The 25,555-nt window shown below is 36.9% G+C and overlaps 1 protein-coding gene across 2 annotated transcripts; it reads right to left on the bottom strand.

The window, feature by feature from the left end:
* Positions 1-3,983: 3,983 nt before the first annotated feature.
* LOC145989289 (fucose-1-phosphate guanylyltransferase-like) lies at positions 3,984-25,306 on the bottom strand. Of its 2 annotated transcripts, none has more exons than XM_083124619.1 (6): positions 25,076-25,306; positions 16,018-16,284; positions 12,362-12,556; positions 10,995-11,060; positions 10,140-10,271; positions 3,984-5,035 (listed from the first exon to the last, which is right to left on the bottom strand). In XM_083124619.1, the coding sequence occupies exons 1-6, from the start codon at positions 25,089-25,091 to the stop codon at positions 3,996-3,998; spliced, it is 1,716 nt and encodes a 571-aa protein (XP_082980745.1). In that variant the 5' UTR covers positions 25,092-25,306; the 3' UTR covers positions 3,984-3,995. The 2 variants fall into 2 exon arrangements, with proteins under 2 accessions (XP_082980745.1, XP_082980744.1); XM_083124618.1 differs by having other exon boundaries at positions 25,035-25,305.
* Between the last annotated feature and the right edge of the window lie 249 nt (positions 25,307-25,555).

The following is a 25,555-nucleotide window of genomic DNA, read 5'->3' as shown; positions in this document are numbered from 1 at the left end:
TTCATTTGTGTATTCTGCTCTTAATGACTACTTTTTTTTTATGGTAGTTGAGAAAGTTTAGGATTAGACAGTTCTCCCAATTATGAAAATTGACAGATCAGTTAATCTGTTGGCTGTCAGCATCTCAAACTGTGTGGATTGACATAGTGGAACTTTAATTTTAAGTTTTTCTGGAGAGCAAGCTGAAAGTACTTGAAATGCAGCAAAATGTAAAATCCTGTGTTCTATTGGATGTATGTAAAACTGCAGTTCCACTGTGTCACATTTCTGGATGAAAACTGCAATATCCAAGAAATTACACCTAAATCGCAGAAGGTTTATCCTGGTAACGTTCCCACCTGTCAGTGGTATGTTGTCTGCTGGAAGACCTTGGCAACCATCATGTGAGGAGTTTTGCCCACTGACATGGGTACTGGAGTCAGCGTATGCTGTGTTCTCTGCCAGAGCTGGTCTTTTCTTTTGGGAGGGTAATTTGAACACTGGTTTGCCAGTCACAACAAAAGTGAATGGAAAGGATACCTAGGGAGCAGGCTTCTCAGTTGATAAGGGGAGGGGGGGGGTGAATTTGCCTTCCAAGGGATTGAATAGGCAATTGAGAGATTATTTACCTGGTAACAGCAGCCTGCAGACAAGACCATTTCTTGGCAAGAGGTATATGTACCAGGATGCACCTTTCGGCCTGTGTAGTGCACAAAATTGAGAATTAACCTCTAGAAGGTGGGAGATGGAGATTTTCCAGATGCACACTTTTCAAACTTTCCATGATGTACAAAGAAAAAGAGCAATTCAAACAAAGATAATTAATTTGTCGTAGAGAGATGATTGATTCCTCCCACCCCCAGAATGATAATTTACCTCCCAAATTTTTAAAAAGAAAATAAGAAATTTTATACAAAAATTCTTATTTGGCACCCCCTTACCAATGGCCACCACAATATACCAGAATGAATTAAAGAATGCAGCACTTTGTATATTCCTATAACCATGCAAAGTTGCGTTAAAAATAGATATACTTCATTATAAAAATAATGTATAAGAAAAGCAGTGTTGCAATCTTACAGAAATTTGCTTCTAGTGTTGGCTTTATGGATGCTGGGTGGACCAAATTTTCAGGGAAGCATAAGAAATATTCAGTTGAAGCCTGTTCACATTTTACTTTAAAGCAAAATTTTTGAGGACAAGTAATCCTGTTTACCAATTTTGAAAATTATTCTCCTGCTGGAGCCCTATTTGTCACTTTCTGAAAGTTTTTTGTTACATTTTTGTCACTACATCAGCAAGAACCGTGGTTGAAGAGTAATCTTCGTTAATTTTTCTTGCATGTACGTATTGCTCACATTGTAAATTATTTCTCTTGTACTCTACGGTTGTTACAAACATAAACAGTTTTTTTTGTTGGTTTCAGAACACACTCCCTTCATCAAATTTATTTTTAGTTTGATTTAAAGATGCAGTTATAACAATTTTATACTTGTAACAACCGTAGACTACAAGAGAAATAAATCTTTGTTACTGTTACATTTCATAATTTTGAAGGGGGGAATCTAAATTTTTAAAATGTTTGTTAAAAATGGTAATACATTAGACTCTCGCTAATCCGGCCCTCGATAGTCTGGCCCACGTCCGGCCTGTAGTCACTCGAGCAGAAATGACTTGCACAACAATGAATTATAGTGTTCAACAATGTTAGTTAAAAATGTTAAACAATGCTATACATACGTACAGTATTCCATTTTTACTCCATTTTTTAAAAGTATTTTTGAGGGGATTCCCCCCTTTCCCCCTCCATATGTACGCCAAATGTGCATAAATTATATATCGTCTGAATCTGTGATTCATTCTGCGTACAACGGTATATAGTTCATATCTCCAGGGCAAATAGTCTCTGAGCTAAAGTAATTTCAAGGTACCGCTGCATTTTGAAGCTTGAATCAGTGGCGTGCCGACCATTCCTTTTGGGATGTACAACTCAAGTTACATTGGTCATATGATGATAATGCAAATACTTTTGTGTTCCTTACATGTCGGCGATCATTTTCATGTGCATGTCGACACTGTCATGTACTTTTTTCGAGGGGGCGGGAGGGGGGCGAAACATCATTTTTTTAAAAGTATTTTCAGGGGATTTCTCCCCTTTCCCCCTCCATATATACACCGAATTTGCATAAATTCCATATAGTCTGAATCTCTGGTTCATTCCGCGTACAACGGTATATCACTCATTTCTCTAGGGCAATTAGTCTCCGATCTACACTCATTTAATTGAAACTGCATTTTGCTCAAAATCGGCTCGGGACCGTGAGGCTTACTTGTGAAAATGACCTTGGGACTCAAAAGGTTAAAGCAAGAAAATTAAATTACAAAGCCTTTTCTTGTCTTTTGCAGATTATTTCTATTGCTTATTTTAATATAATAATAAATGGCCATTTCATGAACATTTTGTGTGTGCATTGGCTCAGCTTTAGAGGTAAACCTAAAAGATTTGGTTGCAAATCATTCTGTGGGTGCTCATTCATTTTGACACCTATAAAGGCAAGAGTAGAACAAGATTCCACTGACATTGAAAGCAAATTTAGAAAAGCTGCAGCCCCTGTTATCCATATGATACATGAATTCAAGCAAAAATTCTCCCAGCCAGAATTTAAATGGGAAATCACTCTATACTAGATGACATTTTTCGTGTTCCACGTAAGGGAGCTTGGTCACCCATTACAAGAGACAGACAGGTTTTGAAAGACATCAGGTAAGCTGGTGGTCCACCAGTAGTGTTCACCTTGGACATTTCAAATATGGTGTTGGACTTCACATGTCCATGACAAGTGAATGTTCAGGAGTGATAAAGATGTGAATATAGAGTAATCATAATGCACTAAATAGTTACCTGAGCATGTTTAGCTCGGAGGATGGGATTAATGTACTATATGTGCAGATAGTAAATGCTATGGTGGCGTTGCAAGCAAAACTTAAATATGGAACATTTCAAGGTCAAATGTGTGAACACACCATTCCCACCTAAAGTTTTTTGAAACCGCTATTCTCTTTTCTGGGAGTTGCATCCCAATAATGTATTCCATAAGGATCTGCATGCAATCCAAAAACTTATATAAATACATAATCGGCTACCAGTAGAAGCTGTAGGTGAGTGGTTAGTATTGCAGCTTCACGCTCTGGAGGATGAGGTTTTTTTCTGTGCCAATTAGGCTCAAACATCTGCATGTTCAAATCTGCATTGACACTTTTTTTTTTAAAACTGTGTAACCACAGATTCTTGAATACATGGGATGTGGGAAAGTGCATACCACATGCATTTTTAATCCATTATTTTACCTGCTGATTTCAAAAAGCACCTTAGATTTTTACACTTGCGGACCAAACAGTTGTCAGATCATACCTACTTACACTGTGACTAGTTAAAAATATAGAGGCATGTAATTTATAAAGACTAGAGTTTGTTGACAAGTTTGCATTGCCAGATACAAATATCTTTAATTTAATCTGTATCTAAAGAGAGATTGTTCTGGAATCCTAGAATATGGATGGGATGAGTCAAGATGTTTATACTTTTACACAGCATATGGATACTACAAATGTAAATACTGATTGGCCAAAAAAAAAAAAACAATATGCTAAAGGATTTTTTTTAACTATTCTTATATATAGCTACAGATTTTGCAACAATTATAATCCTAAGATCTGGACTACTTCAGTCGACTTAATATAATATGTTCATTGCTACTATATTTTCTCCATAATTAAAATTTAATCAATCAATTAATGGAGCAGAGAAGAAACTTTTCATCAGAACACTTTCATTCCTTTAAAACACCATGCAACCAAAAGTGACTAAAATTGTAATAAGCCATTTGCTTACACTACAATCTTTACCTTATACAATCAGTTTTTTTTGTTTTTTCACCCAGGGGACATACCAGATGTTCATTACAATACAAGAAAAGAGAGAACGAAATACTATTAAATCCAAATCTTGTTTAATTTCAAATTACATTTTTAGCAAATCTTATCTGGTCATACAAAGCCAATTTCAGTTTCAGGTACTCTTCTACATTTTTGTACTCTACAACTTCCTCCATGCTTATGCAAGGCAAGAGCTTGAGTTTATTCAAAGCAGATGCATCTGCATCATCTTTCATGATCGACCTCACAAGAGCCAGAGTTAAAACAAAGGACTCTTCGGCCGTTTGGCACACTGGAAACAATCTAGCGGACCATAACGAGTGAGTGCTAGAACTGAACATGTCTGTTAAGGACTTGACAGAATAGGTTGACTTTAGCTCTTCCAGAGGCTTTCCACAGTATGCTATTGAATCTTGCGATTTTCCAGCAGTTTTCTTCAAATCGTCCTTAATCCCAAATGCTACAGTGACAAATCCACCTTGAGCATTGTACTTAATAGGTATGCTATGATACAGAGTTTGCCCCGGAACTGAAACGGTCCCAGCCCTCCTATCCATTAAAACACAGTGACTTATAATTGTTTCATTCTCCAAGATTATTGGGTTTGTAATGCAGCAGTTTTCAACGACGCATCTGTCAGGTATAACGGAATCACTGTGAATAACACAATTAACACAGACGCCTGCAATAGCAGGATTGGCATTTTCTTCATTATCGTTATTACTTGGAATGCCTTCAAGTTTGCAGAAAGCCATTTTTGAAAGAGCCAAGTGATCTTCAAATTCCACATTCGAACAGAACATTTCTAGGTACTCGCTCATTGTGCCAAGGTGATAGAATTTTGATTCGTTTAAAACTAGAACCTTGAATGGTACATCACAAACACTGTCAAAGATGCTCTTTTTCAGAGCTGAACACCCGCCGTCACCTTCTGCCAACAATTTCTTCAGTTCATCACTGTAATGTTTGCTTGAACTCTTTCCCAAACAGTGCAAAAAATCTGAAAATATGCATGTCTCATACTTTATAGGCTTCTGACTTTGGTAAAAGTCAATCAGTTTCTTAGTGACTGGTGAAGAAAACCAGAAGGCACTGTCAGTGTACACTTTATCTGTTGAACCTTGAAAAAAAAAAAAAAAAAAAAAAGCACAAATCAATACTATGTGAATTTATAAATTCAATACTGTAAATATTCAATATATTTTAATTAATATTTACTTTATTGGGGTGCTTTAATATAACATGAAATTAATAGAACCTTTAAATGTAAGTCTCTCAGAGAGAGTTAGTAATTTGTTTATGTTATTTATTATAAAAACTACATCTTTTATTTCCCAAACATGAAAGAATGGTTCATTAGCCTCCTTAAGTAATATATGATAGACATATTAGTACCACTATATTAGATTTTTAAAAATTTCAAAAACATATATGGCTAAAAAGTTGCACTAGATGATGAAACTTGCATTTTAAATCAGTTATCATAACTTTTTTTACTCCTTTCAATCATAACTAAAAAAAAGTTTCATATTTTTAGGTTTACTGTACTGAACAATGAACAAAAAATTGAAGGATAGCACAATTTGTCTGTTGGTCATGAATAGTGAGATGGTGCCAAACAATGATAGTGGAGTATTTGGGAAGATGATACTATATATTGGTTGAAGTTGACATTATTCTGAGGTAGCCACTTCCCATAGCTGTCCTGTTATGATCATGACATCAAGTTTTTATACACTTTAAACTATTTTATCCATGTTTAAACCATTTCAGATCTAATTTTTCTCCCATTCCTGAAGAACAGGAGCCACAGTGGTCCAATACGTAGCGCATCTGACTGCCACGTGGAATACCGAGGTTCAATTCCAAGGATATATGATCTAAGATTGGAATTTTTCCCAGTGGCATGTACTCTCGGTGATCTAGGTAATCGGAGATGACCTAGCTATAATTTTTAAAAAAATAGTTTTGCATTTGTTCACAATATGCTTTCCAACCAACCTTTCATTCATACATTTCTTTCCTTCCAGTCCCTAATTTCATATCACTTGTCGTGATTAGCCAAAAGTGGCAGAAAAGTGATGAAAAATAACAATTTAATCAATCGATCAATGAAGTAATTAAACTATTTACAGTATATGCTTACTTTTTTTTATTTTTATATTTTAAAATGCATGATTACTTTCTCTTTGTAACCTTCAAAACCAGTGAGAGTACTTCTTTCAGGGAAATGAATAATATTTGAAAGGGAAAGCTACCAGAAAAATATATATATATTACTTAATTTACGTGGCTTTTCTCCCCTCTTTAGATTAATAGTTATCATAAAGATGAAAGATGTATGAATATAAAATATATAAAGAAAAAATGATTCCAACTTGGAGAACCTCTCGAACCTCTCTCAGGGAATTTAAAGCTGGGAAAGGGGAATTTTCAGCATCCATAGGGAATTTCATTCTGAGAACAGAACACTGACGCGAGGAATTGAATGCATGTGGAAGGTGGCTTTGTGTTCGAAAATGTATTATTTGTTTAGGTGTTAGTGGTTTAGCACTCGTGCTAGTGCTGTGTTTACTGAAGTTAAAGGCAATGGATATAATTGAGCATTTGCGTGTGAAAATATTTGGAACGAGATCTTTTCCGCAGAATTTGCAAATCGTTAATGCAGGTAGGCCAGTATAGCATCTCTTGTACCACAGCCACAGGTCTTGAACTTATACTTCCGTGTATACAAATCAAAATCGGGAATGCACAAATAACTGGGTACTGGGGTAACTTGAATTTTACACTTAAATTAATATTGAGGGTTTTTTATTTCACTAGCACATTCCTTTCGTGTTGTATGTTACAGGTTGTTTTTTATTAGGTTTATTATACTTTCTTGTTTTATTACTTGAAATTCTAAATGTAGATTAAGTGCAATCAGAACAATTAATTGATAGTAGTCGCAACAATAAGGTAAAATTTTCCACACACATATTCCTACATTCTGTATGGATGCTGAGGTAAATTTGCAGGGAAACTTCAGGAGTGGGTGGATGAATCAAGGGTCGGAGATTACCTACTCGTTAAAACCAGCATACGCCACTGATTTTCCCCCAATTTGTCCCTGCAAAAAGCAGCTCAGGGGTTCACCTGGCCTAAAATAAATGGGTACCTAGTTCAATCCAGGAGGGCTGCCAGAGGATAATGCTGATCACTAGGGCCCAGATAGTTATGCATTTTGCATATGCAAATGCATATTTTAAACATTTTTCGATAAATGCATAATTTAATTGTTTTTTGATAAATGCATATTGCATGTGCAAATGCAGATATGAATCATATGTTTAAACTTCTTGCATATTTTAGAGCCAACATCCTAGATTAAAATTGTATTTTATGTCTTAATAAAATAACTTCCTATTTCCTTTCATCACTGCTGTTCATTCTCCACTTTATCTTGCAAAACAAGGAGATAGGGCTCCTTTCACCGTTCTCGCAAGAACACTCACTCTTTTTGAGAAAGAGAAACAACAATTCAATGGACAGTCTATTGATGATCTTGAATTTGACGTGTCGGATACTGTTGCATTAAAATATTGTCCAATTTTATCCTGTGAAGTAGTGCGAGTTTTTTTCTCAGTATAAAAAATATTCTTGCCAAAAAAAGCAGTTTCAAGGTTGAAAATTTGAGATGTTGTACTTAAGAGCAATCAAGATCAGTAAGGAATATAAATTTTCTTTCATTTATAAAACAGCAGTGTAAAGTAAACAACAGTGTGTGGAAGAATTCAGAACTGCAACTTTTACATTTATTACATGCTATGTTGTATGAGCTGTAAAATTACAAACATCTGCTTACATGTAGGGTTGTTGCAGTAACTGAAAAGGGTAAGGTGTTTTCTGAACGTGTATATTTATTTGTTTATTTTGCACCTTTTAATGCATATTTTAGGTATTTTAAGTGCATAACAAGAAAGAAGTGGAGGAAGCTCTAAAGAGAATGAAGAGAGGTAGAGCACCTGGAGTAGATGAAGTGCCAGTGGAAATGATACTAGGAGCAGGAGTGATTGTTGTGCAGTGGCTGTACAGTATGTTGAAAACAGTGTGGCAAGAGAGAGAAGTGCCAAGAGATTGGACAAAGGAACTAATAGTTCCCATATTCAAGAAGTGTGACAAAAAGGAATGTAAAAACTATTGAGGAATAACACTTAATTTGCCACTTAGCAAAGGTGTATAAGAAAATATTAGAGAAAAGAATAAGGGAAGTAACAGAGCTGAACATGAGAAAAGACACTACGAGTATGGTTATGATTTGATTATGGCATTCCTAGATGTAGGAAAGGCATACGATAGCATGGACAGAAAAATATTTCGAAGGCTCTAACAGAGAGAGAGAAAGAGTCGAGGAAGAGACAGTGTGTAAAGTGCAGAGCACATACATAAAAAGCAACCAGAGCTGTGTGAAGACACCAGTGGGAAGAACAGAGTGGTTCAGTTTAAGTAATGGACTAAAGCAGGGAAGTGCTCTATCCCTACTGCTCTTCATAATTACAATGGAACGAAGAGGTGGGGAAGAAGATAGGAAAGGAAGAGATGAAGGCCCTGTTGTTCGCTGATGACCTAGTAATATGGGGAAACAATGAAGAAGTAGTACAGAGACAGCTTGATAGTTGGAATGAGGAAATCAGAAGAGCAGGAATGAAATTCAGTGCAGAAAAGAGCGAGGTGCTAATAACAAGAAACAGAGCCAGAAATAACCAAGAATAAGGATGGACACGGAAGAGTTGAGGGTAGTGGAGAGATTGAAATATCTAGGAAGCATAATTGAGAGAAGTGGAAGAATAGACGAGGAGGTAAACAGAAGGGAACAAATGGGTGGTAGACTATATCAAAGTGTCCAAAGATTAATATGGAACCTATGAAATGCAAGAAGGTAATATACAACACATACTATGTGCCAATAATTACATATGGAGCAGAGACTTGGACAAAAGAAAGATGCAGGCAGTGGAGATGAAATTTTAAGGAGTGTATTGGAGAAGACTAGAAGGGATAGAATAAGGAATAAGGAGATCCGAGAGACAAGAATAAGGCCAAGGGGGAGACCAAGATGTCGGTGGAAAGAGCAGATAGTGGGAAAAGATTGGAACACCGTGGAAAGAGAGAAGTGGTAAAAATGGAGAGGCAGGAAACGGCAAAGGATGAACTATCTGGGCTCTACTGATCACATTACATGCAAAAACAGCAGAGATTGAGAATGTGTGGGGCTGTAGCTCCCCCCCCCCCCCCGCTTCTTCATGGCATAGTGCAATTCACATACGAAATTTACCTTTTTTTACCATCCCCGAAAAAGATCAAGACCAGTCTCAAAATTCGGACAACAAAACAAGGTAAGTGTCGTGATTTTACTGCAGTTTTTAACATGTTGATGACACAAAGCATGAAATACCACCTGTTTTTATAATGACCTTTTCTGCTTCTCAAAGTTCATCATCATCCACGCGATTAAACAAAGTGGCAAAAATGCAATGTAAAAATAGGCATACAAAAAAACCAACATAATTCAAATTTCGTATTTTAAAAGTTAATAAAAGATAATTTACAATTCTTGGCTGATTTAATTACACTTTGCAAGTATTTGTATTTTAGATTTGTGTTAATATGAAATTTTACTGACATCAATATAAAATCTAGCTATCAATTAATATAACAGGGTATGTAATTAGTGCAGAACCTAATATATTCATGTCCTTGATAACTGCATGTAATCAGATTTCTTGAATGTTTTTGAAGTAACTTATTCAAAAAAAAAAATCATATTAGTGTGAATGTTGCTTTATATCCCATAAGAAAAAATAAAAGCACACTTTTATCGATATACCAGATTGGTACATTTATCAGGAATGTTACCAATTTGCTAATAATCACTTACATCTTTAATAAATGTATGTAACAGATGTCTTTGTAAGATTATCACTAAAAATAATGGTAAATTCAATTTTTGAAACTACTTGTTACATTTATTTTCTTATTTTTTAAATTTTGTGAAACTTACGCTATATCATTATGTCTAATGTAATCTAATCATGATTTTTTATGTAGTTATCCTTAAAACTAGGCAAAGAACTAGTACTGGCATTGATGTGATTACAAAAAAATCATGAATTCTTGGGTTGCTGTAATATTCTCTTCAGAATTTTACATCGAAATCTTTGCATAAAATTAAGATCCGCGCTTACCTACAAGTGCACCTCTCTCCTTCATAACTTTTTCTGTAGGTTTTTGTAATACTTCAATGCATGGTGACAGGATTACATTTTTTGTTGATTCCAACGTCTCTTTGGGAAGAACATAAACACCGTGAGTAGTTCCTGCAAAAAAATATACAACAATTGTCACAATATAAATACAGAAGTTCATATTTCCTTAAATTGCACAAAGTAAGCTCTTTAAGAAACTAGTGAATTATTAATTGCATCTAAAATTTTTTCTAAGTTTCTAAAACAAACCTATTAAAAATAAACTAATTAATTTTTAAATGGAAAACATTCAAACTGTTCTAATTATCAGGTCTTAAGAGCATGACTTTGTATGAATGTTCTACAATTGACTATAAATTAATACAAACTTAATTATTTAAGGGGAGCACACAAATGTTCAAATCAGAAAATTGATTTTTTTCCAACATTTTAAAATAATTCTTCATTAAGACTAATTTTAAACCCTCCATTCATTTGGTAAAAATTCCAGGCAATATGCAATTGTGTAGTTTTGGAGCAAAATGTTACAGTGCGGAGCAAGATTCACATTTTACACATGAATTATAATGAACACCTAAATGCATCATACATTATATTATTAAAAACTCTACTGTTATTTTTCTCTGTTTCGAATAAAATAAAATTTTGTGATATTTCCATCACTACTTTCAGTCTGTTTCTCCCTGTTTTATAAAGTTCAAAAAGTTTGTTTACCTCACTCTTAATGTTTTCTGCTTGTGTGTCTAACTTTCAGACTGAGCTATACACTGCATCTGCTCAACCTTGAAAAACCTCCAGAAAGTCAAAAGCTTAAACTTTATGCATATTACTTACCAATAAAAACATCTGAAGGATGTGCTAGGGCTGTAAAACCTTCATGGTCCCCCATGTATACAGCATCTACAAAATAAAATTACCCTTTCCAATATTACAAGAACATCTAAGAATAATGCAAATTACAAGGGTTGGATAAAAAGTAATGGCAACACTGCTGTCCCGTGAAAGGGGTGAGTCACAGCGCCACAACCGTTTCGTGGCTGATAAAGGAATGTCAGACGAGGAAGTATAGTGAGTGGGAGCGATTGTATGTTATTCAGTCAAAAACAGCAGTGCTCTGAAGCAGAGGACGAGAGTGCAAGCGCCCTAACAATATGTTTAGGCAAGAAGAACAACGTCTCTCAGGCAGACGGTCCACGCAGCCTACTTCTGCACCTTCTTGCAACACCACCTTCGTCTCGCATTAAGAAGGGAGCGACGGCACGGTGTCCCATCATCCTGCTTGACAATGCAAGGTGTCACACTGCGAACAATGTGACGGCGCTCCTGCATAACTGGTAGTGGGAGGTACTGGAACATCCACCGTATTCACCGGTATGAGACCGTGTGATTATGACTGTTTTGTCAAAATGAAGGAACCACTGGGCAGGAAGCACTACAACACGTGCGAAGCCATCATACGTGCTATAGGGCGGTCACTGCGGGACATCGACAGAGATGGACGCGCTGAAGGTGTACGACGCCTTCCATACGTGTGACAGAAGGTCGTAGAGATGAGGGGCGATTACTTTGAAGGAATGTAACACGTGCTCCTCTGCCAATACAGTCAAGTACCAATTATACCAGTGTTGCCATTACTTTTTATCCAACCCTTGTATTACATATATGGATAAATATTTCACTTTGATTTCTGGAAAAATTTTACCTATCTAGTGTAAATGACAAGCTGTCACCAAATCCGAAGTAGAATGGTTGACAATGAACAACTAAAACTGATAAGCAGAAAAAAATGTTTTCACAAAACAAAGTGAGTGAGCCTCTGTTGCAGAACATTTTTTAAAACTACTGACTTGATATCAATTTTCAGTAAACGTTTATCACTGGGATTATTATTTCACTACGTTACAGTTTGCGAGGAAGATACACACAAAGTATGTGGAAGACAGAATAATTCATTTCTATTTGTGTTATTTAGCATAAACTTCGGCCAACCACAAAAATTATTTTACTCTGCTTCAAATGAAATTCTACTTCAGTGCACCTTTCTCAAGCTATCCTATGTATGAAACACATTTTGATTTAAAAATATCATCTGATTTTTATTTATTACTCTTCTCTAATACATTTAACACAAAACACAACAGAATAATCCACTTTTGCAAAGAGATACAATTAAGTGAAACAGCACTAGTAAAACCATTTACCTATGCCATCTAAATTGTACACCTCAATATCATCTGAAGCAGTAACAAAAACTCCTCCACCATTCATCAGCTTGAGAAACGGCTGGTACAGGGCCAGCTTCACCTCCAGCAATTCATACATCTCGCCCTGGACAGGAACTGGGGAAAATATTTTCCCAATGCACGAATAACTTGGCAAACGCTTGCTACAACCACCTACAAGAAATGATGTATATTTTAGAGATTTTACAATATACAATACAATGATATAAAATGTTTACAAACACCAATAGCATTTAGATATAACATTTGTATAAACTTTTATTTGGAGATAGCTCAACAGCGGTTATGCAAATATATAAAAATCATCGCAGTACTATTATACACAAATATGTTTTTATAAATATCAGTGCATATATTTTTAAATTTTTCTTCAGCTAGCCTTTTCCTCTGTACATGTGAAATGTACAAACAGACCCAGATATCTGAATCTAACTGAAATTGGTATTCACTATGTGTGTATTTTATGTACTAATGGAACTGTCTTCTAAGTAAAAGTTGTTGCAAAGACAGATGGGGGACTCTAGTGTTGTCTCACGGATAAATGAAAACTGATGCCTGAGACTTTCTGTTGCCCTCCTCAACATGAAAATAGATAATTCTGTAGAAAATTTTGTTTGTTATATTCACTTTTTTTGTTTTATGGCTCATGCAGAATATGTTGTAGTGAAGCAGTATGAGTGTGTGTGTGATTGAATAGTTTGGTTTATTTTACTTCGCCACTTCTGGCTAATCACGAAGATAAGGATGAATTGTGACAAGATGAAATTGACTAAGGGACAATCACAAGCACATGCGGGGTGCGCTGAAAAGTTCATAGCCCAACCCAGAAGGAGTGCACGTGGAATGATGAAACTTTACAGTTTTAAAGAACATATCTTGGTATGTACACATGCAAATTTTCATATTAATAACGGAATTGTTATTGTGCTTTTCAGGCCCCTGAAGTGATCATGTGCGCCTAGCCAGCAAATTTCACAAACATCGAGATCAGAACTGTCATCAAATTTTTGTTCCACCAAGGAAAGTCGCTAAAGCAAATTCATGAGGAAATCAATGGAACATTACGGGACTCTCCTCCATCATATGCAGTGGTGAAGAAGTGGGTGGCACAGTTTAAGCGTGGCGATTTTTCAACAGATGCTCCATGTGCAGGAAGACCAAAAACAGTGACTGTCCCCAAAATCGTGGATGAAATTAATTACCTTATTCTTGAAAATCGCAGAATATCAGCAAAACGTGTGGCAGAGATTATGGGCATTTCTCGGGAACGTGTTGCTACCATAATTCATAATGACTTGGACATGTGCAAGCTCTCGGCAAAATGGGTTCCCAAAAATCTGTCAGCAGATCAAAAGCGTGAAAGAGTGAGGACATCAAGGGAAGTCATTGCCCATTTTGAACGCAATGCCGACCAATTTCTGTCACGAATATTAACCATGGATGAAACATGGTTGTACCACTACGATCCTGAAACGAAACAACAGTCAATGGCGTGGCGGCACTCAGGTTCCCCTCGCCCCAAGAAGTTCAAGAGGCAGAAGTTGGCTGGGAAAGTGTTTGCAACATTCTTCTGGGATAAGGATGGAGTCATACTCATAGACTACCTGCCCAAGGGTCAGACATTTGATGCAGAGTATTACTCTGCATTACTCACAAAATTGAAGACAAATTGAAAGTGCAAAGCTGCGGAAAAATGAAAAAAAGGAATTCTGTTCCTGCAGGACTGCAAACACAACGGACATTGCATGATCTAGGGTTTCAATGTCTAGATCATCCCCCTTATTCCCCAGATCTAGCTCCGCCAGACTATTTCCTATTCCCCAAACTCAAACAACACTTGAAAGGATGCCATTTTGGATCTGATAAGGAGGTGATTAGTGCTACGGAACAGTGGTGTGTGGAACAGCCTTCAGAATTATTTTTCACTGGTCTGCAAAAATTGGAGCACCGTGCAAGGAAGTGTATTGAACTTCGGGGGGAGTATGTAGAATAACTGTAAAATTCCACGTGCACTCCTTCTGGGTTGGGCTACGAACTTTTCAGCACCCCCTCGTATGGACAGCACAGAATGCAAGCCTCACAAAGGTTTATTATACTGGCTGTGAATCAAGATGCCAGAGCCTTGCTAGTCTGCTGCGTGCAATCCAGGGTGTACTATGGAAGACAGGTTGACATTTGGGTATCTCCAGAAAGGGTTTGTGTGTGGTAGTATTCTATTCTATATAAGGAAGCAGTGTTTCCAATTTTTGGATTTGGGAACCATAGGCGTGTGCACGGGGTGGGGGGGGAGAAGAATCTTATGACCATTATTAAACAATATTATACTCTTTAAAAAAAAAAAGTATTTAGAACCCGATGAAAGTTCCAAGTAACTACTTAGGAGAAGGAAACTGCATTATTTCGTGTGAAATTGAAATATTTTTTGTTACTGACACTCGCACACACTTTATTCGTTGGTTGTAATTAATCTATATGGTTGCAGAATAAATTGCCCACACAATGGAAATCAGTAGTGGCTATTGGGTGACAAAAGTGGGGAGGGGGCCAAGGTCAGTTTATCTTTATCTTTGTAGACAAGGCTTAGCGTTAAGAGGCCATAGTGCAGGGACAAAAAAGTGCCAAAAATTGGGGGCAACTACCCCCCACTCTCACACTAATCGCCATCATTGTTGGAAATTAATAAAATATGTGTATTTGCTTTTAATCTGCTGTATGAAACCATGTGTATATGTAAATTAAATTTAACTATTTATGTGTATTATGAATTACTGTATTACATATAATGTATTATATGTGTAAAAAGGAGGGGGCAAAGAAAATTGGCACCACAGTAGTTTGATTCTTCTAATTCGGCAAGTTTGGACACACGGTATGTGCTCCCCTGTTCCATACACATCAATACAATAAAACAGTGAGATGAAATTAGGTTTTTCTTTATATGATTGAACTTTCATCAAGGCTTTTGCCCCCCCCCCCCCCCATAATCAGAGGGTATGTGCATGCCTATGTTGGGAACTTATGTATTACAGAGTATTAGTACACTTAAAATGTATTTTTTATATATGTTAGGCATCTTGAGTTCATGATGCGAAAGAATACGAAATTGATGATGAATCAAGTTGAATGTGATTATATTTTACTGTATCTACACAGTATATAGTGCTACTGTATCTTACATTAAGCCAACAGCACTACTTCTTTACAACAGTGTCTGATAATGTTTCTGCTATGGGTGAAGCTGGTTGGTTCCCATTGAACATGTATGTTTTGAGTCGTACAACATTAGAAGTGTAATTGCACAAGTAATTAAACATACATCAAGACATTACAAGAGAAATGAAGTTATGGTGTCAGACTATTGCAAAATATTCAAGATATTGTTTCAACAGAGAACAAACTTTCTGTATATTTTTATGAGCTACAGGTAGAAGGGTAAGTGCTTCAGATCAAGAAATTTGCCTGCCAGTTGTCATATTTCACTCCTGTGACTATGTAGAAAAATCTTACCACTTCAGTTACTTAACCAACATTAAATTAATGACATAATACACAATGAACACTTGTTCGAATCACGTCGCCATGAAAGCTACAATTCCAATGAACACATTATTTACCTGCATGTATTATTAAAATTTTCCAAGAATGGATTTTATCTCCATATTCTTTGTTCAGCTCATTCAGAATGTGCAGAGTGGAATTTCCAGAACCACAGGGGGTACCACCAGGATCTGCAAGTATCTTAAAAGGCACTCCAACAGGCAATTCCTTTTTATCCAATTTCCATTTTATCTGTTCCTCATACCACTTAGCTTGAGCTTCATCTGAAGCTGAAAGTGCAACAAGGTCCCAAAATAACACATCACAGGACTTGGGAGTTTTCCCTAAAAATAAAAATTATATCAATTAAAAGAAAATTGTGTATTTTAAATTTTTAATAGGATTAAACACAATTCAACGTTTATTGCTTCTAAAGTCAATATGTTTTTGTAATTACTATGTGTGACGTCCAGGTAGGTTCTGGCATTTCTGTAATACCCGAAGTTAAAGAGGAAGCAAGTGTGGGGGCCAAAAGATGTTAAGTACACCCAAACCCAACCGGGGAGTCGCAAATTATGAATCTTCCTTGAGTACCAATGAGACCGTAATCGAGCCAAGTTACAAAAGGATACCGAACAATGATTAACTATACAATATTTGATAGGAATTTTATGTGGATCTCTTGCATTTTTGTCATTTTTGCGATTGTCTTTGCAATGGGAGAAAAACTACCGTTTTGACAAATATATCTCGTTTTCATGCACAAACTGAAGTTCCAGAATCAAGTGCGCATGGACATGGTGCCATCTAAAAATGCACTGGTTTTCAACCAGAAAATTGTGTTTCAAAAGCACCTTAATTCTATAACACATGCGCTATCAAAAGTGACGCAAGCACCACACAATGTTTGGCCACTCATGCAAAGAACAAAAGTGGGAGGGGAGCGTTCCTTTTAATTGCGCAGTAAGAGTTTTATCAAGTAAACACTCAATCTAAACTCATGCATATTACTACCACCACAATCTACTAATTGGGAATTTGCCTTTTGTTCAATGATTAACGAATTATTTCAACAATAAGATGCAACGTTTATTTTTAAGCATTCAATATTGGTACAATTGCTCATTCACTACACAACCGTGTGTCAGTTAACAGAACAATCAAAAACATGCCTTTTGGCGATGCAACAACAAGTGCAATAGGTGTTTTCGTAAACAATCTGGCTTATATTTGGTTTTCAACATTCACTTACACACAAATATGCACATATGTGCTTAGCGGACAAAATTTATATACAACGTCTGGAAAGCTTAAATAAGTTATGTTATCTTTGTATCACGTAAGAATTTCTCAATCGACTAGAATTTTCAATTGTCAATGTAACTTCTCATTTACAACAATTTTTATAACCTTAAAGCTATTTAGGCTCGTCTTGAAATATTAGATTTTTGACATATATATATTAATAATTTTGAACAGATACACAAATAGGATGACCCTGTATATACAGAAGTAATGGGCGAGGTTCAACTTAGCAGCCGAAGTAAACAGGCTTAAACAACGAGTGCTAATAAACGAGGATGCTATACAAAGACTGGAAAGCCAATCGAAAAGAAATAACATAAGGGAGAAACGTGAGGAGACATGGGCCAGAACAGAGGACTTGGTAAGGGAGTTTTTATCGAGGGAGATAGGGACTGATGATTTCAATATTGACCAAGCGCATCGTCTCGGTAGACCAAACGCACGAACCAGGCTAATCAATGTGAAATTGGCATTTTATACAAAGAGGGAGGAAATTTTAATGAACAACTATAGAGCTAAGAATATACCAGTCTTTATCCAAGAGGACTTCATGCACCGAATGCGATGGTACGTCTGGAACCGAAACCATACCTTCTAGAAGCAAAGGCTCATGGGTAACATGCTAAATTGCAGTACAAGAAGTTACTCATAAATGGAAAACCATATACTTTAGAAGAACTGAAATCACATAACAATGTCTCATCAAAACCACCTTCAGCAAGTTCCCAAAACAGACATGTAAATTTGGCAACAACATCTTCAAACAAAGGACCCCACTCGTCTCCAGGAAAAAGGAAGTCGTCGACCTCAGCGGAAATAGCCAGACTCCCCCCACCCCTTCACATACTGGACAATCGCCAGCATCTGGAACTAAAGCTGATAGAATGTGGACATCCAAAAACCCCAGAGCATGAGGTTTCTGAAGGTGCATGCAGCTTCTAGGGAAGGATGAAGATGGTGACCAAATCTCGGAAGCAGGTTGGAAATCCCCACCCCCTCTCACACCCCGCCCCCAAGTGACGCAGTGACAGCAACGGAGGAAGAATGTCAGAAGAAATTTATAAAGAATATGGCAGACAGAATTAAGAAAATATGCACAAAAGAAGAGGAAAAAGAAAGCAAAATAAGATAAAGAAACAGGAGAGGGGAAGAGAAGAAAAAATATAGGTGGTTTGGCATAAGGAGTATGGGGAAGGCCACAGAGAGGTTATGCAAAGTACTTACAAAAGCAGGAATAAGAATATACAGAAGGGATACATATTTAAGGATAGCAAACAAAAAGGAAGAGGAAGGGATTATCTATGTGGTTCAGTGCAAATAATGTGATAGTGTGAACATAGGGGAAACAAAAAAGAGACTGAAAGACAGGTTGAAGCAACATAAAGATGACATAAGATTAAAGAGAGAGAAAAATGCGATATTCAAGCACAGGAGAGAAATAGGACACGACATAGAATGGGAGAAGGCTAGGAGGGAGAAGAGAGGACTAGTGAGGAAGTGGAAAGAGGCCAAGGAAATAGAGAAAAAAAGAGAAGACATAATGAACTGGAATGGGGGACTGAAGATTAACAAATATTGGAAAGGAGTGTTAGAAAGAGTGGAAAGGATGAGAGAAAGGAAGGAGGAAAGAAGAAAAATGAAAAGAGGAGGGAAGAAGTCCAGGAGATAAGGACTATGTCCACATCCAGATGTGGAGGAATTTGAGTTGGTGTTTAAGTCCACTTTATGCACATTAAGGCTAATCGTGACTGGACCTAGTTTAAAGTGGGATCTGACCCACTTGTGCCTCTGCCGGGTGTCGAACCCGGGACAGATGTGGAGGAATTGATAAGGCACAGACTCTCATCAGGTACCTGTCAGGTAGAGTGTCAATTACCTGTCAGTAGACTGCACACCAGTGGCTTCCCCAGGATTTTCGAAAGGGAGAGATTATGTACACTTTTTCTAGTAGTCAGCCCTCATTTCGCAGTCTTTTCCTACCTTTGAAGTTCATTTTTAAGGAATACTGGGCCTAAGGGGAGGGTTATTATACCCCCCCCCCTTGGGCATGCCACGGAAACAAGGCATAAGAGTGTTACTCATAAATACATTTTCCACATGTTCACACCTTGTCAGTATTAAGAAATACACCAATTTTCATAGAATTCAGAATTGGTGGGCACCATTCTGAAATTTTGCTTGGTAATTTGATGTGGAATAAGTCTACTGGTTCGCCTAACCTAACCACAAAAGCATTTAGGGACGTTATTTGATTGATTGATTGAGTTGGTGTTTTAAGTCCACTTTATGCACAGTAAGGCTAATCGGGACTTGACCTACAGTTTAAAGTGGGATCCGAACCACTTGTGCCTCCACCGGGTATCGAACCTGGGACCCCTTGATTACAAGGCGACGACGCTACCACTGTGCTATAGGGGAGGCCCTGGGACATTATTTGAATACTAAGAGCTCCAAACCTGACCCTACTAACTTAACTACAAACCCCATTTTGTACCACACACGTTATGTAGGTGGCAGCAGCAGTCCATAACACTACAGTAAATGAATAGCTGGTTGCAAGATAAACATGTAGGAGTAAACAGAAGAGAAAAAACATTCTCAAGAAAATATGCAGTAAGTAATCGGTAAAACGGTAACTGTTCCATATATCGGAAACACATTTAAATCGGATATTTTGTGTATTGCGGAACATAGTTCAAGGTGCCAATATGCTTTTTACACGAAAACAAACACCTTTTCTACTAAAATAAGCCATTTTTGTAAGTGCTACCAAATGCACATAACGGTGCGATATCGCTTGCTTTGCGAATGATATACCTTCTTTTGTAAAAAACTAAATATGCTGACCAAGGCAGAAATTTATTTTATTATAAAACATAAACTAAACGTAACGTTTCAACCTTCTAGCAAGGTCTTCTTCAGACTCTGTACCAAGTACAAATGTAATCAGGTACATAATTTGAGTCAAAAAGAAAGGGAAGGGATGAAGAAAATCAAGACAAGAAGTGATGTGGTGATAGAGCAGGCAGATAAAGGAGGAGGAACTGTGGTGATGGAAAGAGAATGGTACGAGAGGAAGTATGAAGACCTAAAAGAGAACAGATATGAGGAGATTTGTGGAACAGAAGAAGAACAAACTATAAGAGAAAGGATCATACAAGACTGTAGGAGGAGAGGATTCAAGAAATGCATAAAGGAGACAGGAAGACTACCAAGTTTGAAAGGCTTTCCAAAGATACACAAAGAGGAGATAAAGTTGAGACCACTAATGGACTGCAGAAACAATATTTTGGAACCCTTCGAAAAGAAATTACATAAAATTATTGAAGTGTTAGTAACACAGCAAGAAAGCAGAGCAGTTAAGAACAGTGAACAAGTGGTGGACCTCATAAAAGGTCTTAAGTTGAATGAGATGAAGACAACAATGTTTGGCTTAGACGTGAAAAGTATGTTCCCGAGCATCAAGAGGGAACACGTTTTGGACATTATTAAAAAGAAAATGGGAAAAGAAATTATAGGAGAATGGGATAGTGAAGGTGCCGGTAACCATTTGGAATAACGGTTACAGTATGATGGGAGATAAAATAATGTTAATGAGTGAAGGACTGAATATAGGTTCTAGCCTAAGCCCAGTATTGGCTGAATTGGTTATGAATGAATGGGAAAATAAAGTGATAGAAAAAGGAGGTGACAAAATGATTCTGTTTTGCAGATAAGTGGACGATTGTTTTGGCATATGGAAGGGAACAAAGAGGCAGCTCGACATATTTGCCAAAGAAATACAAGATGAAGGAAAAGGGATATTATTGGAACTTGAAATAGAAGAAGAAGACAAGATTAGCTACCTAGATATATTGATGCAAAGGAAGAGAGGAGAAGAAATTGAAACCGCTTGGCATCAGAAAAAGTGTGCAGTTCTGCCACAAAAGAAGTGATGTAAGTGAGGGGACAAAAATACATTTTATAAAGAATATGGAGGACAGAATCAAGAAAATATGCACAAAAGAATGTGAAAAAGAAGGCAAAATAAATAGTCTATGGAAACAGCTGGAAAAGAATGGCTATGAGAAGGAGGATAGACTGGACATAAACAGAAGGAAGAAAAGTGGCAGGGGACAATTGGAAGGGAAAGAAAAAGAGGAAAAGAAAGGAGGTTTGGAATAAGGAGTATGGGGAAGACCACAGAAAAGATATACAAAGTGCTTAGAAAAGCGGGCATTAAAACTTACAGGAAGGGAGGGAGAAGCATCTTAAGAATAGCGAAGAATGCAAACAAGAAAAAGGAAAACAGAGAAGAGGAAGGGATTATCTACGAAGTGAAATGTAAAGAATGTCAGAGTGTGTACATAGGAGAAACTAAAAAGAGGCTGAAAGACAGGTTGAAACAACATAGGGATGATGTACGACTTAAGAGAGAGATAAATGAGATATTTAAATACATTAGAGAAACAGGACATGACATAGAGTGGGATGAGGCTAAGCAGCTAGGAAGGGAAAAGAGAATACTAGTGAGAAAATGGAAGGAGGCCAAGGAAATAGAGAAGAAAGGTGAAGAAGACACAATGAACTGGAATGAAGTTAAACAAAGAATGGAAGAAGGTGTTAGAAAGAGTGGAAAGGACAAGAGAGAAAGAGGAGAGAAGAAGGAAGAAGAATGAAGGAAATAGAGGGTGAGATAAAGAGTCCAGCGACATTCTCTTTCAGCTGAAAGTACAGTTGACAAGGGAAAGCCACCTGCCAGATTGTTCCAGAACTACTTTCTAATAGTCTGGAAGGGAGTATTTTTGTGTATATATATTTCCTCCTGTTGTGTACCTTGTTACATTTGTACTTGGTACAGAGTCTGAAGAAGACCTTGCTAGAAGGTTGAAACGTTACGTTTAGTTTATGCTTTATAATAAAATAAATTTCTGCCTTGGTCAGCATATTTAGTTTTTATATCATGGAATCAAGACTTAATGGTGTTATAACCTTCTTTTGTTTCCGAAACTCTATTATGCAAAAAAAATACCTACTATCGTGTTCGTCACATGTGGAAATTGTACATTATGCATAGGTAGCTGACTCATAGCCCCACGAACCATTCACGGATAGCTCCATGAACCATTTCTGATAAGGTTAGGTTAGGTTTGGTTACGTTAGGCAAGCATAGTTAAAGAAAAAAGGGTTGGAAACACTGACAAGGGGTTGCATCATTGAACGTATGTAGCATCCGGTTCACATAGTGAAAGCAATGGCATTTGTGCGTCAGTGAGATATTTCTCTTGAAAAATACATGATTTCCCGGTCAAATAGATTCCACAATGAAAGAAAACGGAACTACTTATGATGACCGGACCCTTCTCAGATTTTCTTCATATTTGGCATACTCACTAATTGAGGCCTCCTAATAACGAATCTGAAGTTAAAAGTTGACGGAAACATCTAGAAATTGCAAAATAAGCGAAAATAAGGCGTTAGTTTTCGGAACGCAAACTGTAGATTTTCGCGATTTTTTTTTTTTCACAAGGAAATATATATATTCCTGATACTACGACGACACCAAATTTTAACTATGTTTACCTAACCTAACCACACATCAATGGTTCGTGGGGCTGGCATCAATGGTTCTCAATTATTTTGCAATTTCTAGACTTTTCCGACAAATTTTAACTTCAGATTCGGGCTAGACTCTACTTTACATCCTTATTGCCATTTGGTGGTAACCGATGGGAGTTAACAACACTGCAGGCTTGTCTTTGTGTCCGCGTTGTGAATGCGTGTGCTTTGCCCGTGCGTTCTGTGTGGTGATTGCTTCTTTGCGTTCGCGGTGCGTTGTGCGTGTGTATGATCACAGATCACAATGGCGTATGTCTGGTTGGATTTTTTCTGAAACAGGAAACGCTTGGAAATTACTATCGGGACTAGAGACAAGTGTTTGACATGGTGCGAGGAAAATGGATTGTTGAAGAAGGAAAAGATTTGTAGGATACATAGGTGCGAGATGATTCTGGAAGTAAATTATGGAGTTGTAGGAAGGTTTCGATGTCAAAAATCAGGCCATGGTACGGGATATGTTATCAAAAGATGTGGCGGAACTTGGTTCGAAAGGACTCATTTGGATTTGCCAACTATTTTCAGTCTAATGTACAGCTTCGCATACGATGAAACATACAACAATGCTGCTAGGGAAGCTTCCGATTTCAATGGTTGCGGACCGGCGATACAAAGAATATGTGTTTTGTAGGGAAACAATAGTAATTCATTACGTGGAACATGAGAAGACAAGAGGAAAGATAGGAGGGCCCGGTAAAATCGTACAGATTGATGAATCAAAATTTAAAAAAAGAAAATATTACCGAGGGTGGCATATTGAAGGACATTGGGTAATTGGAATGTTAGAGAATGATTCTACCGACTTACGACTTGAGGTGTGTTCCGAAAATGTACGTAGCGTTGGCGTACTTTTGAATTTAATTCAACATCATGTGGCACCTGGTACAGAAATACACACAGACATATGGAAGGCTTATCTTGGATTGTCTTCCCTTGGATATATTCACAAGACAGTAAATCAAAGCGTTTCGTTGCACCAGACTCGACACATACACAACGGATTGAATCCATTTGGCGAGTGGCTAAAGTTTTCTTCCAAAACAAAAAAATTCCTTCGGATTCTTTTGCGGACCATTTAGTGGAGTTTCAATGGAAAAGGAGGGTGGATTTGGCAAAGAAGAACAGGTTCCAAAAACTTCTAGATAGTGTAAAATACGTTTATCCCCAGTAATAATTTAGTGCATTGTTCAAAACCTTTTTCTTTTTACACTATCTGTTCATGATAGCCCCACGAACCATTCACGGAGACGATGTATGCCTACGAGGTTAGGTTAGGTTCCATTAGCACTCATTTCACCCCTAAATATATGCTTCATCATCGAAAAATTTCCTCAGTACGTTCAATTACACATATCCGGACAACATCTGTTTTTATCGATTTCCTCTTCCGGGTAAATTTTCCTCGCCTTGGGATTTATGTTGTTGAATTCCTTATACAATAAGCTTTCCAACGAAATATGACACGTAATCCTTGGGAAAAGGACGTAAAGTAGAGTCTTACCCAGATTCGTCATTAGCAGGCCTCAATTAGTAAGTCTGTCAAATATGAAGAAAATCGGAGAGGGGTTCGGTCATGTTAAGTCATACCAAGAAAATACTTCCACGAACGTTGGAAACCTTAGGGAAACTCATTTCCGTAAGTGAAGAAATGTTTTTCCGATATACGGAACTGTTACCGCTAAAACTACGAAGTATGTGTCAATAGACAAATAGAAAACGAGCCATGGAAATTATGCCTCTGTACCATGATGAAATCTGAATTAAACAATCGAAACTTGAGCCCCAACAGACTATTGTAGATCTTTTGACAAAAAAAATGTTCAAACTCGGCGTGTTAGAAAATTATCCTTCCCTTCGTTTGTCTGTAGATTCCCATTCCATATCTATTTATCACGACAGACTGTTAATCAAAATTAACTTTAAAATCTGCCACACCCTCTTTTCAAATTGAACAGATACAATTTGTTCAATCATGAAATTCTTCCTGATTTTTGCATTTCTAATGCGCTGTATTATACTACTAGAAAAGGATTTCGCCTTCCCCACATTAAAGCTGTAGGTAATAAGAAATGTTTTCCTGTCATTGCATTTATCAGGAACCTTCCTTCATTTCATAATATAGCTGATTCTTGTTTTGCACAGACATTTAATTTCTATTAATTTTCTAAATTCTAATTGTAGTCAGATAACATACCTCTGATACTTTCATACTTTCGAAAAACATTAGTTACATACTTTTTGATGGAACCATTCTTATCGCAACTTTTACTATCCATTTTAATATTAGCGCAATATCAAAGTGCACTTTTACTTTTCCACGATTAATGTCGTGGCGCGTACTATGAAACCTTACCCTCGCGAATGTATTATCATACCTATAATTTCAATAGTTGTGACTTTGTTACTTTATTTGGGTTAGGCAAGGTTATTTATTTATTTGTATTAGCATATTTGCAAAGTGCAAACTGCTAAATACTCTTCTGTTTTGTTTGTTTAAGTTTCAGAAACAAACATGGCCTTTGTTTCATAATGAAAAACAAATTATTTTTATACTACTTGTATTATGATTACTTGGCAATTTCCTACGAGCTACGACCATGAAAAGTTAGTTAACGCAACGGTATCAACATTAAATTTAATATGATTGAACTACAAGTTGTTTTTTAAAAATTTGTATAGTGCATAAACATAAACAAAACGTGTTTGAAACTGTGC

The sequence above is a fragment of the Lepisma saccharinum genome, chromosome 6 (assembly GCF_977018435.1).
Source record: "Lepisma saccharinum chromosome 6, izLepSacc3.1, whole genome shotgun sequence".
Lineage (NCBI taxonomy): Eukaryota > Metazoa > Arthropoda > Insecta > Zygentoma > Lepismatidae > Lepisma > Lepisma saccharinum.
The sequence above is the reverse complement of the archived record's forward strand: the minus strand, read 5'-3'. Positions and strand labels throughout refer to the sequence as shown.